Source organism: Gavia stellata, chromosome 21, assembly GCF_030936135.1.
Source record: "Gavia stellata isolate bGavSte3 chromosome 21, bGavSte3.hap2, whole genome shotgun sequence".
Lineage (NCBI taxonomy): Eukaryota > Metazoa > Chordata > Aves > Gaviiformes > Gaviidae > Gavia > Gavia stellata.
In genome coordinates, this window is record NC_082614.1 from 2,624,513 (window position 1) to 2,640,413 (window position 15,901).

At 38.0% G+C, this 15,901-nt stretch overlaps 1 protein-coding gene across 1 annotated transcript in view; it reads left to right on the forward strand.

Moving 5' to 3' along the window:
• The window catches only part of MED13L (mediator complex subunit 13L), a 200,567-nt gene that overhangs the window by 147,843 nt on the left and 36,823 nt on the right, over nt 1-15,901 (forward strand). Inside the window, exons 7-14 of the mRNA XM_059827587.1 lie at nt 385-576; nt 4,969-5,131; nt 5,976-6,080; nt 9,419-10,147; nt 11,405-11,627; nt 12,616-12,721; nt 13,141-13,265; nt 14,692-14,791. Of these exons, the coding sequence (XP_059683570.1) occupies nt 385-576; nt 4,969-5,131; nt 5,976-6,080; nt 9,419-10,147; nt 11,405-11,627; nt 12,616-12,721; nt 13,141-13,265; nt 14,692-14,791 (1,743 nt within the window). The remainder of the gene's footprint in view (nt 1-384; nt 577-4,968; nt 5,132-5,975; nt 6,081-9,418; nt 10,148-11,404; nt 11,628-12,615; nt 12,722-13,140; nt 13,266-14,691; nt 14,792-15,901) is intronic.

Consider the following 15,901-nt stretch of genomic DNA (forward strand, 5'->3'; position numbering starts at 1 on the left):
TGCCTGAAGGATTATTTTCCTCCACATGATTTAAAAAAAAAAAAAAAAAAAAAATCAATCTAATTAATCAGAAACAGCCGTTATAATTTTCCTATCTTCTCTTGTAGCTCTCTTGACACCAGAACATCTGACTAGTTATCTTGCCTCAAGCTTCTGTACTCCCTGTATCCCACATGCTATTATTCACAGTGTCAAGCTACTTGTTTCAGCACTGCACTGGTTATGGAGGGTTAGGTGTATATTAGTATGTGAAATTCCTTAGCTCTTTATATTTCGGATAATAAGTTTTGTCTAATTGCCATTGAAAACGGGTTGAAGTAGCTAGGGCTGCTGAATATTACCAGGTATATTTAAGACTTTTGAGACTTTTCCATTTCTTTGTAGGTGGTGTAAGGATGGTATATCCTTCAGCCTTTGTTCTCATCTCCCAGAGTGACATCCCCATGTCACAGAACGCTGCCGGTACTGGAGGCCATATAAATGTGGGACAGCAGGGGCTTGGAAGCGTGAAAGATCCTGCTAGTACCTGTGGGATGCCACTCACTCCACCCACTTCTCCAGAACAGGCCGTTGTGGGTAAGCAATAAATTAGGAGGCTGGAGTCAGTCTGATTTTTGCATAGCTCATGGTAAGTTGAGGATAAGTATGTGAACGGTAGCAGATTAAAGAGAGGCAATAGACTGAAGGATAGGAGAGGACTTTTTCTGTAGGTCTGTGGTAAATGAAAGCCCATGCCTGAAGCACCCCAGAAGAAGACACATCGTTAGACAAAACATTGTGAATTCAGTTAAGCTCCATTTTCTCTAACTGCATTGTCTTTGTGCAGTAGTGCAAATACCTGAGAGACTAGATTCTGACTGTCCTAGACAACTTGTGCCAGTGTTTATGAAGTGTTGGTTTTCTTGCATTGGGATGAGAGGAGGGTGTTGATTCATTGTGCTACAAGACTACACTGAACATACAAGAGTATGTAGCTTTTTTTGTAAAGAGCTAGAAATACATGTTGGTATAATAAAAATTTGCAAATGTTAGCTACTCTTTTTGCCCAACACAGTTGGGTTTTAATTAAGGGCCATTCAAAAGAAATGCATAAGTCTCTGGAACTGGTAAGAAGGAGCTGGGCTTCCCAAATGAGGTCTGACATAGGCTTGCATCATATGCAGATGGCAAACGGAGTGCTGCATAATATTTGCAAGTGAGTTACGTGTTCCGTCTGGATAGAGTATGCCCCTTTCAAGTATTTGGATCCATAGTAGTTCTAATCTCAGAAGCCATCCAAATGCTTGGTATCCTTAATATCTTGCTTTGTTGAAATGAATATGTATATTCTGTTGCTCCTCAGAAATGAAAATAAATATCTGTAACCTGTCATCATCTGGAATGCAGACAAGACCTTAAGATTAGTTGCTGTCAGTGTGGTTATGCTGTAACAAATTCAAGACTGCAGTTTCAAATGAGAACTAAGGAACAGAAGAGTCAAACATCTGTTTGAGTGCAAACTTCTAAGATAATAAAGTAAAAAAAAAAAAAAAAAGAAAATACCTGATATGGAAAAAAGAAATTCAGTGATTTCTTTTTTCCCCTCAAAAAAAATGTTTTGAAGGCACGTTTACACCTAATTATTTTTTTTCTGTGTAGATTGTCTTCTGGACTTGCTCTTTACAGACTTGCCAGTTACTAACAGAATTACAAGATAGTTGAGGTTGGAAGGGACCTCTGGAGATTGTCTTATCCAACCCTTCTGCTCAAAGCAGGGTCAGGTAGAGCAGGTTGCTCAGGACATTGTCCAGTCAGGTTTTTAATATCTCCAAGGTCAGAGATTCCACAATCTCTCTAGGCAACCTGTTCCAATGGCTGACCACCTTCACAGTAAAAAGTTCGTTCTTACATTTACATGGAATTTCCTGTATGGCAACAGATGGATTCACTTGTTCATGAACAGTGCCTGTATATGAAGACAATCAAAGTATTTAGTATTTACTGCTAATAATATAGAATGTGAGATTTAAATTCACTTTGAATAGTGTTTTTCAGGGCAGCTGATAGTTAAAATAAGCAAAAAGCTTATTAGTACCTAACTGAAGCAAGACAATCAACTTCTAAATAATAATCTCTATTAAAGTATCGATGCGTATTTTAATGTGCTATTGTATTTTAAAATTTTTCAGATTGCTGTTAAACTTGTACAGTATCACAAGGAGATTCTGTTTTACAATATTTATAAACTATTAATATCTAAAAAAGATTTCCATTGTCCAATCTGGCAGCCACAGTTTTTGTTTGATCTCTGCTATTGTTTGAGGGCAATATGAAATTGTATCAGAGGGGTGCCTCTCCAGCGAACAAGGAAAGGATTCCTTTATATTGTATCATACACCATTTTAAAAGACCTTGAAAAACTGGAGAAATGCATTGGCAAAACATGTCATGCAGTTCAGAATCAGTAAGTGGGATAGGTAAACTGGATTAGTCTGAGGCACACAAATAATACTTCAGTTCTGCCCCATGCTAGTAGAAATGTGGTTGTAGTACCATGTCCAGTTTTGAACACTTAAAGATGTGGACAAATTGGATGGAGTCCAGAAAACTGCAGTGAGAATGATTATAGACTTTGCAAACCGGACCTGCAGGGAAAGATGGAAAGAATTGAGGTTGTTTAGTCTAGAGAAGAGAAATTTGAAGGAGAGACCATGTAACAGTCTTCAGAGACATAAAAGGAGAAAAAGAATAATCTTTTCTCTGCAACCAATATGTGATGAACCTAAACTGGAGCAAAGCAAAACTAGGTTAAACATGAGGAAAAACTTTCTCTGAGGAAGGATAATGAAGTGTTAGAATAAATTGGCTGGTGGGAAGCTACAGAATTGCCATTAGCAGAGAGGTGGGTGGGTTGTTGGGTTTTTTTTGCGTTTTGTTGGGGGTTTTTTGTTTGTTTGTTCTTAAAGAACAGATTAGTCAAATATGTTGATCCAGCTTAGAAGCAGGGCATGGACTAGATGATCTCTTCAGGTCTCTTTCAGCCTAAAGTATGTAATGAAACAAATTGCTACTGAAGCTAGGGAATGGCATTTTTCATGTGTAGAAACAGCCTGCACCGTAGGGACTGTGAAGTGACCTCTGGTGAGTGGCTGGTTGTGTCCTCCAGTATTTGTGCCACTATACGACGTAGTTATTTGTGTGTGTTCCAGTATTTCATCAGTGATCTTCATGGATAAAAATCAGTGTCGCTGTATGTTTTTGCCTGCTGCGAAGTTCTGTTTCATGTTATGCCATGTGTTGCTGTATTGTAATGTATAAAAATATTACAGAATTTTGGAAAACAATAATTAATGCACTCAAATGTAACTTGAAAGCTCTGGTAGATCCTTGGTTATCCTCTCATACCTCTTATCCTTCCCTTTCCGTCACACTTTTTTTCCCCTGGCAGTTGAAACTGTCCTGCTTTTGATGTATGCAATGTATATGTGTGTGCATTACGTTTATATACACACATTCCTCCCTCCCCTCTCCTCCCCCCCGACAAAGAGGACAGATTTGCTAATTCTGAAGTTTTGACCTGTTTTTTTGATCATCTGTCAAGTTCACAATGTTGTAGAACATTTGAAAGCCAGTGAAATAAATTGTTAGAGCCACAAGCCTCAGTATGTCTAGGGATTTACAGTTTTGACTGCATCTTTTTTTTTTCTAATTAGAATTCTCTACAAAAAAAGAATCAGGGAAGGTCTAACTGGAGAAAAAATATGTAAGCATGAAGAATCAAAGAAGATACAGGGTTAGGCAGCTTGTGGACAATTTTAAAAGTTGTATTTTGAAAGTCACCCAATAGAAATCAGCAGAATTACCTTGTTAGACGCAGTGATGTATCACAGTGAATCCTTTCAGCGTTTCATTCTTAAGGCTTCTTAAATTGCATCAGGCAGAAGGACGAAGTGTTCTGTACACTGATTTGACCTTGTTAAAATGCGGCATATCCTTACTTACTTTTCCATCCAGAGCACAGAGCAGTGTTACTCAGTCGCCAGGCCAAATGAACCTAAAGCTCCCTCTACTGTTATAGTTTGTGTTTGTAAAGATGGCTGTTAGATCTCAGTTCATCTAAAACCAAAACATTTTTCATAGCAGAAAAAGAAACAGCTGCTTATACAAGAACTGGTAAGGTTTCTGCATCACAGACAGAAAGAAATGAAGTGCAGAACGTAAATAAGAGTTTTCAGGCTATTAACACGTTGACGTAATATCTTCATTTGTTATCTCTTTGATAATCATACAGTATTACTGAGAACCTCACATATTATGTTAGTAGCATATAGTAATGATCAACTGTTGAACAGTATCTGTAGTAGTATACATCTCAACTGTAAGATTTTACCAAAGCAAATTTTGATTCTGGTATTTCAATTCAAGCATTTTATAAAGAAGCATCACACTAATCTTTCACATTTCTTCAGTGAGGTTTTATCTCGAGTGTAAAGAACTGATTCTTGCTTTGAAATAGTCTACGTAAATTATCAGTTGTCTTCATAGATGCTTTTAGAACCATCCGTATTATAATAAATTTAGTCTTTAAAGCAACTCACCGAAGACTATATCAATTCAAATTTAACGTCTAGGATAATTGTGAAAAAACTCTTTCTGCACTATTTCTTAGTGGTTCAATACAAGGCTGTAGGGGGCTATCTAAACTACCTCCATATAAGCGGCAGAGCGTATTATCTCACGTGAGGTGCAGTACTCACACGACTGTGTTGCACGTGTACCTGGTATAACCTAGTGCCATCTTTGTTACCCCAAAGGGAGGTGTTGCTTTGAAATGTAGTTTAGTCGGTCTTCTGTAATGATGCTTTAAGCATTTTCTAGTGAATGTGAACATCGGGGTAGTCAGCAGCCTTGTAAGAGGCTTTTCAGGAAAAAGTATCAAATGTGAGTATTAAGAACAGCTATAACATTAATGCTTAATTTATATTGCAGGAGAAAGTGGATGCTCTCAGAGCAATATCAGCCATTCAGCTGTACAGGAGGGGACAGTCAGCGTACACAGTCCAAAGAAATCAGGCAAGATTACTCCAAAATTTCACAATCATATGGTTCACCGTGTCTGGAAGGAATGCATTCTCAACAGGTCACAGTCCAAGTAAGGCAGCAGTCCTGATGCATTTTTTTTATTAATAACACGTAATATGTAGTTAAAATTGTAATAGTTTTGCCTTAGATAATGTTTCTCCTCACAGAATTCTTTTTGCCACTAATCAAAGCTAATGATGCAGAACAGCATTATCAAAGAACATTTGTTACTGTGTTCAGCTGAAAACTCCTAACACTTAGCGTTGTATTTGCAGTGGTGTATCTTAATTGTGACAGTCTTTGGGGTTACAAACCTATAATATGTGCCTTCAGCTAGATGCTTTCAGATTTATTGGTTGCAGTTTCTAGCTCCAGTTGTAGTTACTAGACTGAAAGTTGGGTGGCTGAAGAACAAATAGTATATATTTGATGCTTAGAACTCTTAAGGGCAATATTTGTAACGCATTACATGTGTTGGACTAAAATTTCAATTGACAAGGATATGGTAAAGTCTTGTTGTTAGTATCATAGGCCTTTATTACTGGAGATTTGAAGTATATTCATGGCATGGTGTGCCCTGAAATCTTTATTTTTCGCTACTTCCATGCAATTTCCTCATTGGATTTGTCAGAAAAATTTCCAGATTCAGTTTAAATTTCTTGCCCCTTCCTTCTTGTACTCAAACTCCAGACAGAGCTACCTGATGTAGCCGGTCCCATCCTCCCACATAAATCAAACAATAATTTTTAAGGAGTAGTAGAGGGAACTGCTGTTAAAGACAAAATTCTGTTTCAAAGGTGAAGTAGAAGGAAGTAATTTATTTGAGGGGAACATATGTGAATTTATGCATATGTATTTTTAAAATTTTGTTTTACAAAAGTTGATAACTACTAAAACAATGTTATCTTCTTCAGGAGGAATCAAATTACGACTGCAAATTTGGAAGAGGAAGTTCCTGCCAATACTGTTTCTTGGGATTTTGTGGATCCAGTCCAAAGAGTCAGTTGTTCTTGTTCCAGGTGAGCTTTGAAGAGAGGAAGCATTTATCATATTGGAAGAGCCCTGTTTAATTCAGACAGGTACACTTACAAAGGGGAGTTATGTTTTAGCTGAGAGAAGAGGGAACTCTAATATCAAAACTGTGATCATCACTCATATTCAGGTGAATAATATGCATCTCTTATCGTTGTCACTCGCAGTAGTCAACTTGAGTGGAAAAATGATCCCAGACTAGAGAATGGGGGCTAGAATCACTCAAACATTTCTCATTCGTAATGAGCTCATCCTTCAGGCTTTTCAAAGATGGGAGCTTTAAAGTTTGGAGTGGTAAGATGCAGGATGAAGAGGGACAGAAGCTGCCAAAGTTTCAGAGCATCGTGATTGAGGGATAGTGCTACTATCCCTGTTTGGAGGAAGAGGAAAAATATCCCTAAGAAACACTTTACTCACGTGCCTCTGGTCAGTCTGCCGTGACTCATTGGACACCAAAAAACACCCAAGAGAATATAAAACCTTTGCAGCATGGTCATCCACTGTCAACTGATCAAAAAGAAATCACAGCTCACTTACACAGACACTTTAACAGTTTATTAAATTATCTGTTGTCTTTGATGGATGCTTAAAGTTCCAGTACTGCTGACTCAGGAAAGGCAAACCAGCACCAACAATTCTGCTTAACTTTCTTAAAATTATCAGAGAGATGTTACAGGGCTAGAAGAAAACAGTTTCCAGTGAAATAGTCCTGTGAAACAGCTTCTACTGAAATTTTCAATTCCTAAGGTCACCATCCATTTATAAGATTGGTAAAGATGTTTTTATGACCTAGAGAAGTTATTCCTTAAGTATGCACAGATGTAAATGTCATTCCTATGATCAAACAGAAATGCTGATCGTGTTATGCTAACCCCTTTGGTACATAGATTTTTTTATTTTTTTTTTTTCTGTCTTGTCCCCCCACCGTCTCCCCCGCCTCTCCCCAGCTGCAATAAGGGTCTTTGCCAAAATAATAGTCAACACAACAGCTGGTGATGTGGCCAAAATGATTCTGTGCTTTTCATCTGGTTGAGGCATGGCTCGTTTTCTTTTTTCTTCTTTATTTTTCTTTTAACAGCAAGGCAAACTCAAGAATAATGCTGTTGTTAGTAACATTCATATATTGTCTAACCAAATCCTTACATGTGTTACCTGCCACAGCAGTCTCTGCAGAGCTTTCTATATAGATTTGGCTGTACAGAGAAATGTAGGGATGTAGCGTTCTCACAATCTCCGAAGGGTTGTTAAATTTCCATTGTCCAAAATTGAATGGAGCAAGATTGTGTCCCCTTGTACCTTTTGTGTTTGACTTCTCGTGAAGCTGGTGGTTCTTTGTGTACTTAGAAGAAGAGATAAAGGGATGTGCAGGAATTGTGCATCATACAGAGGGCAGAGTGTTCAACCTGGAGACTCTGTGCTGTATCTGAAGTGAAAGTGTTGCTCTTCTGCAGCCTTGCTCTTTGCCCCTGATTATTTGTTGCTTGTATGTATATACTCAAGAATGCGGAACAGATAAATGTTTTGTCAGGATGCCAGGTGTTTCCTATGGAAAACTGAGGTCCAGCCTTGCCTGGAAAGCATGGGGAATCAATAGTGGACAATGGAAACTTGATTCTGTGGATAGGTTCAGCTGCATTTGCAATTTCACACTGTCTTTTAACGCCTCCAGCAATAACTACATCATGCTGGAGTTAGTAAACACAGCAACTGGGAAATGAAAACGTTATCCTTAAAATGAAGGTGGTACCTGATTTCAAACAGCAATAAAAATTTTCTGTGTAGCTGTAGAAACGGGACAGCTACTGTCATACAGATACTGGTTTAGTCGTTACTGTGCCCATTCTATGTATTGTATAAATGTCAAGATATGATCTTAAATATGGAGTCTTAAAGGGTTGTCTGGTACTTGGCATAAAATTCAGTCTTCTATAGACCCAACTTTGTGTGTTGAACAACAGACTGTCTAAAATAATTTTCTGCGGTCAGTTAAAATACGGTGAATGATGGAGAATTAAGTCAATGCAATGTTACAAGAACACGCTTAAGGCAAATCTTCAGTTACTAGGGCATTAGCTCCACGTTGTGGGTGATTGCAGCTAAAGACCATCTGCTGCGGCAGAGAATTTCAGCATGTCCCGATAACAGCCAAGCCCACAAAGGAAGCCAGGACAATACCACACAACATGGATGGTTACAGGAGAAAGATGTAGCAAGTACAAGAAGTTGCATTCGTACTGTTTGACAGCCGTTGTGTACTATAAAACTTGGATGTTTTCATAGCTAATTCATAAAAGCAGAAGTGGTTTTCTTCAATCTAGTAGTCTACTTTACATGCCATAATGTAGTTTATCTTCGTGGGTAAGAAGCATGTTTTGAAATGTTTTTTTGCTCTCCTAGATATTGTTGTTTATAAACAAAAATAGGGATGGAGTGATTGGTTTTAAAACGGTATTGAACTTTAAACAGGTATAAATATTAAGCACAATATGCCTTTCAATTTCTGCTTAGCTTAAAAAACCCAACCAAGCAACTAAACAAAGAACCCCAAACAAAAAAGGCCAATAAAAATATGGATAGAGTTAGATGTCCCTGTTGGAACATCCTTGGGGGCCATCAGCTGTATGATGAAAATACTGTTCAGCAGTACCTGAAATACTGAAATTCAGTCCTGTGCTTCCCAGTCTCAAAGATACTGGATACAAATTGAAAAAAGCTGTATTAAAATATGAAGCCAGTAATAAATTTGTATGTTACTGCTTTTTGGGTTTTGAATATTCTATAATATTTATTCATGCTTTCTTCATCAGTTGGTCGTTACTTTTTACTTTTTTTTTTTTTTTCCTGGACTAGAGTTGTGCTTGTTTTTCCTTACCAAGCATCCTGCCATGTATTGCGTCTGTGAACACAACTAAAACAATTCTGATCTGTATCTTTTGTAACAGATGCTCGAGAGTGTGCAAGAGTAGTGGTGTAGTTCCACAGCAGTCATTTTATTTGAAAGGCTGTCTTTCTTTAGGGTAATGAAAACAACAGTAGCTTGGATTTTTTTGTTATATTACCTTCCATCTGAGCAGTACTAAGCTTTTATAAACATCAAATCTTTCCTTTGGATGCCATTTCCTAGAGACTGTCATTTTCCATTTTATAGGTCAGAGAAACTGCAGCCAAGTTGGCTTGAACAACCTGGTCCAGATCAGAATCTGTTAAAAGATCAGGAATAGACATAAGATTTCTCAATGCTCCTCTTCGGGGTTTTTGGTTTTTTCCCATTAGATCAGATAACCGTACAAACCATGCAGTGACTTGTTTCTGCCTTTGCTTTCAGGCACAAGGTTTTCAAACAGCGTTGTGCTGCTGGCTCCAGTCGTCCCCCAACGATAAATCAGCCAGGATTCAGCGTGGGAACATCATCGTCTTCATCATTGCCACCTCCCGCCTCTTCAAAGCACAAAACAACAGAGAGACAGGAAAAAGGAGATAAACTGCAAAAAAGGCCTATGATGCCATTTCACCATCGGCCCTCTGTGACTGAAGAGCTATGCATGGAGCAGGACACATCAGGGCAGAAACTGGGATTAGCAGGAATGGAGCCCTCTTTAGAAGTCCCTAATTCCAGAAAATACGAGAAGCCGCTGTCTATACCTGCTAGAAATCCAAGCAAGCAAATTAATATGAATCCTATGGATTCACCCCATTCCCCTACTTCCCCTCTGCCTCCCACACTTAGCCCCCAGCCGAGAGGTCAGGAGGCAGAGAATCTGGACCCACCTTCCGTACCTGTAAACCCAGCACTCTATGGCAGTGGGCTGGAGCTTCAGCCGTTGCCCAGCTTAGATGATAGGACAGTCCTTGTTGGACAGAGGTTACCTCTGATGGCAGAGGTCAGTGAGACAGCATTATACTGTGGCATAATTCAGAACAACGAGTCACTAGCTATGTGGAGGACCTATAGTGTCCCATCAAGTGACGATCCAGAGTTCAGGCCGCCAGATCTTCCGTGTGAGAGATACGATGCCAAGATGGAAATAAACTCGGACAGCACTGCACTGAAAAGGTGAGAGCGCAAACTGATCTGAGTGGTGGTTTTATTAAATTAGAAGCATGACCAAACTCTGTTTTCAGTTGAAACTGGAACAAGTAGAAGGCTTCGCTGTAACATGAAGGATGATGTATGCTGGAGATAACGATAAATACTTAAATAGAAATGTGCTGTTGTAGTATGCCTTATTTTTTTCATATCTGGCTTTCTGTTGGGCGTTATAAGAACTGATAAATCTTTTTGTAACCTATATCACAGTAATTTGAGCAAATGTAAGAGTTTTATTAAGCTTATGTCTTTCGATCGTTTAAAAACAGAAAATCTGTGTTTAGTTATGCAGCTTCCAGCTACATAAATGCTTGGTTTTGAGTGAAATTCTGTTTATGGCACTGCAGAGGCACCTCAGTGTGGTTTGTCCAATTGTGTGGGTTTAAAATTGCACTGTACCGTGCTTTCTGTAAGTAGTAGCTGATACTATATTACGGAATAACACTGCTTTTTTGTAAACTCGCTGTCGGATCTTTGAAATAGATAGAAGCTTTGCTATTAACTTCAGTCTCTGTGGGATTGAAACTGAAAACCCCAACGGTCTCCCTGGTCAGTACACAGAAAAGAGCAAATGCTAATCTGTTGTAAATGTTACTTTAGAAAAACTATGGTTAACATACAGTGTCTTCCTCAGGGAAGAACACGAACTACCTAAATCTTAAGGAATTTTTAGCTGTCTCTTTTTTTTGTTTTTTAAACATGGATTTTCTTTTATGCAAAGATACTTACTTATTTATTTTTAACTTTAGCATGAGAATTTGAATTTATTTTATATCAGCCTAAAAATTACTTTTGTATTCTGAAAATGCATAGAAAAAAATGTACCAAAGAGAGTAGTTAATGAAAATGTATAAGCTAAAATTAATTGAGGAAGAATTTTTGAGTTATGACAACATTGATTTTGGTAATTACAATGGAGTTTGCTAGGCTGAAAAGGTTATGTGTACTTCAAAGTGGTTTGATTTATATAGTGACAAGATGAATTTTTTTTTCACTGTCCAAACTAGTTCTTAATACAGTAAGTTGTTTAACACTAAATGTAGGCAAATGCATCGTTTATTTGAGGAAAAAACATACTTCTGCTAGATGAAGGAGGATGGAGTGAGACCTAGGCTGTATTGGTGTGTGACAGCTACAGATCTTAAGAGCTGTTATTTTTCTTTGCTGTAAAAGGTATGTTTGTTTTGTTTCATGATGACTTTGCTTGTTTATTTTTACTTTCAGGCTCTTGGCACAACCTAATAAACGGTTTAAAATTTTGGAAGAGCAGAAACCAGTGCAGACACTAAACTATCTTGACCCCTTGCCTCTAATACAACAACCCGGAGAAGGCTTGGGAGACAGTAGTGATCCTTACACTTTTGAAGATGGTGACATAAAGTACAGCTTCACTGGCAATAAAAAATGCAAACTTGGGGCTGAGAAGGATCCTTTGAAAAAGAACAAGGTAACATGTAAATCCAGAGTCTTTGTCAATAATGTTCTTACTGGACTTCTAGTACTGTAGTACACTATTTGCTCTTCAGCTCTCAGGAGGACACAAGCCTGTTCCACAGATCAAAATCAGAGATATTATGTATTTCTTTCCTGCACCGGCTCACAGGAAAAAACTTCATTTCACTGCGGTATTTTTGAACTGGTATTTGCTGGCATCCCTCTGAACCTGTTTGTGTATGAAAACACTGCTGTTGCAAGGAATACTTCCTGGTTGTATGTATGCAGCTTGACCAGCAGCACATTCCAGATTTAAGCTAAGGAATAAAATATTTTGAGACTTATACTCGCTTGTAGAGATGAAAGAATTTGCTGGGTGCTTTTTTTTTTCTTGCTTGCTTCAGCTTGACATTTCGTCTCACTGCAAAGCTCAGATCTCTCCAGCCCAAGTTTATTTTTCTTCCCTTGAGCAAAATTAGTGCAGCCTTCTGTTGAGAGGATTTGTGGCAGGGAGGCTATATTGGCTTGAACATGTCCTTAGGGGTGTTATTCCATATGTGAAAGAAAACAATTTGATCACCATTATTTGGTCATGACCTGCCCTGTACGCATGATACTTCTTATGTATCTTATCCATTATGGAGCTGTTTCGTTGTCTGGCTACTCACTCATTTGTTCTTGTGTGGGTAGCCACCATGCTTAAAATTCTGTAAGATGTGTTTTCTGGAGAAATTGAGGTGGCTAATGATCTGTACTGGCTATCAAAGTTAACTGATGTATATGGAATCCTTTGTAAATCATACACAGCGTTACTTTGTGTTTTTCCTGATATGCAGATAAACAGCAGACAACTGTGTTCTTTTCCCTTCTTAATTTTTTTTTTTTTTTTTGCTTCTCAAAGCATTTAATCCAGAGCCCTGCATGAGGCTTGACTAGGAAAACAATTGTCCTTACATAGCTTAAATTAATATCTATTAAAAACTCTTGGATTTTTTGTATAGTCAGAAGATGGAATTGGTACCAAGGAAGTCCCCACAACAGGTCATTCTACATCAGTTCCTGATGGAAAAGATGCCATGTCTATTTTCAGTTCTGCTCCTAAGACTGGTGAGTGAGTAAAAGCTCTTTAATTCGCTCTGCAAAGCAAAAATACTCAAAGCTATGCAATAATATCTGAAAGGAAAAATCACATACTGAACATTTTACTGTAACGTGAGAGCTATAGACAGCTCCTGAGATGGAAAAAACTTGATTCTGCTTGTCCTTTTTATAATAACATAATTATTTATTTATTTATTTAGATTATTAAAGTTGAGCAGTAGCTACCTTCATTCTTTCCTGATTGACCTTCAGGGCTTGCTTAAAACTTGACTGCAAGGCTATTTCTAGGCTACGTCATAGAAAAGGGCCTCAGTGATTCTTCCTTGTCCCCTGTTTAGAGTGAGAAGTAAGATTGAAAAAAGGCCATTTGGTGTTTCTTAACTTTGCTCCCATTTTTCATGTGTTTTTCCCTTTCTTTTTGACAGATACCCGGCAAGACAATGCTGCAGGCCGAGTAGGCTCTGGTAGCCTCACACAGGTGACGGATCTGGCTCCATCGCTTCATGATCTAGATAATATCTTTGATAATTCCGATGAAGATGAGCTTGGTGTAAGTCTTTGTAGGACTGAGTGTTCTGTAGACTTAAACCTTGGCCAAAATAAGGAGGATGAGGATGGAATCCTAGTGGGGAGCCATTATCCCTAGTAGATAGGAGAGAGAGTTTCCAGGTAGGCAGACTTGGATTTTAACTAGGAAGAATTGCTAGCAAGGAGAGGTATCCTTTCAGGACATCCATCAAAGAGAGAAATCATCACTGTGTATAATGGAGGAATATTAGGAGATCACTTAGGTAACATCAAAGCTTGTGTGGTCTGACAGTTTTTCAGTCTTGAGGGGAACCTGTATACACTAACTTGCTGACTCAGTCATTGCACAGATGCACAGACAGGCTATAAGAATACTTCCATAGGTAAAGCAATGTAGTTGCTTTATAAATGCATTACATCTAGTTTCGTGTCCTTAGCTTTTGTCAGCATTGTGTGTTTGTTTGAGAGTTACGGAAAAGATCCTAGTTTCGTTAACTGGTGATTTGTTCTTTTACCTTGTCTGAGAAGCTGCCCAAAGAAAAATAAATTCAGCCTTACTGAATTTCAGTAATTCTCTGAAGCATGTTTCTTTCTATTCCTAGGAGCAGTTTATTTCGGTGCAAAGAGGAATAGTTGCGAAATATTAGGAAATACAAAAGGAAAAGCAGATTTACATCAATTACTAGGGAAAAAAAATCAAGACCCATGGAAAGGCAAAGATTTGAATAATTACCATTTTTAAGCTTAATCTAATATAGCCATAATGATACAGAAGGTGATCCTAAACTGCCTGATAGTAGATAATAGGGTTTAAAAGTCTAATGTCTGGTTCTTGGCAGTACTTTTCAAGTACACCAGTTTATTTACCACTTCGCCCTGTTCTGTGGTTCCACACAAACTGCCATTAAGATGTCGCAGTTAATATGCAAATCTACTAGAGGACTGTTCTGTCAAAATAAAAAATTACCTTTTTCTGTGAAGTTGGCCTGGACAGACCTAATCTTCTTCCTGACTTAACACTTGCATGTGTTGGGCTGCCCCTGCGGCAGTCTGTTTACAGCATTCTTACTCTCAGTGTCGCGTTCTCATTATTACCTTAGAGTAGTCCAAACATGGAAGCAAGCAGAGTAGTCACATTCATTTCGAGCTCAGTGTTTGTGATAACATTTTCAATATCGTTTGTGTGTATATAGATACATATGCTCATATCTGTATATGGGGGGGAAGTCTATATGTGGGCAGATATTTCAGAAACTTGTTTGTTTTAGTGTTCAAAGAGAGGAAAAAGAAATCCAGACTCCTTGGGGGGAGCAAATGGGAGGGTAGAAAAGTACACATTTTTCATTCTTGTGAAATCTCATTCAGAGAGTTTTCAGAATTTTTAATAGCTCGTGAATTCTAATATTTTCTGCATTTTTCAATATGGTATGTAATTATTCTGCTTTTAGGCTGTATCACCAGCTCTTCGGTCATCAAAAATGCCCGCAGTAGGGTCTGAGGAACGCCCTGTAGGGAAGGATGGTAGAACAGCAGTACCTTACCCACCAAGTAAGTAGCAACAACGGATTACCACTTTGTTGACAGTTAAAATGTCCTTAGAGCTACCATACTGCCTTTTTGTAGGAGGCTTACAACGTCACTTTTTCAGGACTGAGAGGTAGTGTCCTTATTTTGTTCTGTAATTACCAGATGCCAGTATTAAAAGAGGATAAGCAGATTTTAATGAAAACAGTGGATGGTAATATAGACACATATTTTTAATGTGCCTACTGAGATTTGAGATGCTCTTCTTTTGACATTATTGTCTTAGATTAGAAGTATGGGAAGGATTTGTTACAAATCGTCATTTAGAAGCTATCCCCTCTATTCTCAACTCAGTATTTAATCTCAGTTAGTCACTTATACCATATCCTTTTTAAAGTATAAATCGTTCTTCTTTTTAAAGAATTTAAAGCTGTGACTTACCAGTTGGCCATTATGGTGCATCCTGTCTTGGAAGAAAATTGCATTCAGCATACGGCAAATTCAGACTAAAATCACCTTTGGGGTTTAGTCTAGATGTGGAAGTGCATGATTAAAATCGAAGAAGTAGGTTCTAACTGAAGACACATTGTAAACCTTTTACAGATGGTTATGGTAGAAGAGATGCTTGTGCAGGCACTCGCTACACATGTACAAGGAAGGCTATAGGAGTGCAGGAAACTTAGAATTTAAATTTGGTATGCTGAAAATGTATGAAATGCAGATTAAAATAACAGGGCTTTTCTGTAAGGACTGTGCCAACAACTATTGGGAATGATAACTTTTATTCTTTGAGATATATGGGCTTTCTTGCATTATTTATATAGGTGGCATTTCTCTTGAGATGAAAGAGAAATTTGTATAGGTATGTGTGAGAGGAGGAAGGTGAGAATTTTTGATATAATACTAACCAATCAAATTATGAATTACAAATTACTTAGTGGTGAGGAGGAAGAATGTTTGATTTTTGTGGTTACTATAAGCAGAAATCAAATCTCTCTGCAAATCATTCTTTAATGCCTTCTCATTAACTTTAGCTGGTAATGAGAACAAATTGAGGAGAAGGAAAAAAACCGTCTGAAGGAGATGAGTCAGAGTTTTATGGACCCATAAAAGCTGTGCTGATTTACTCAAATG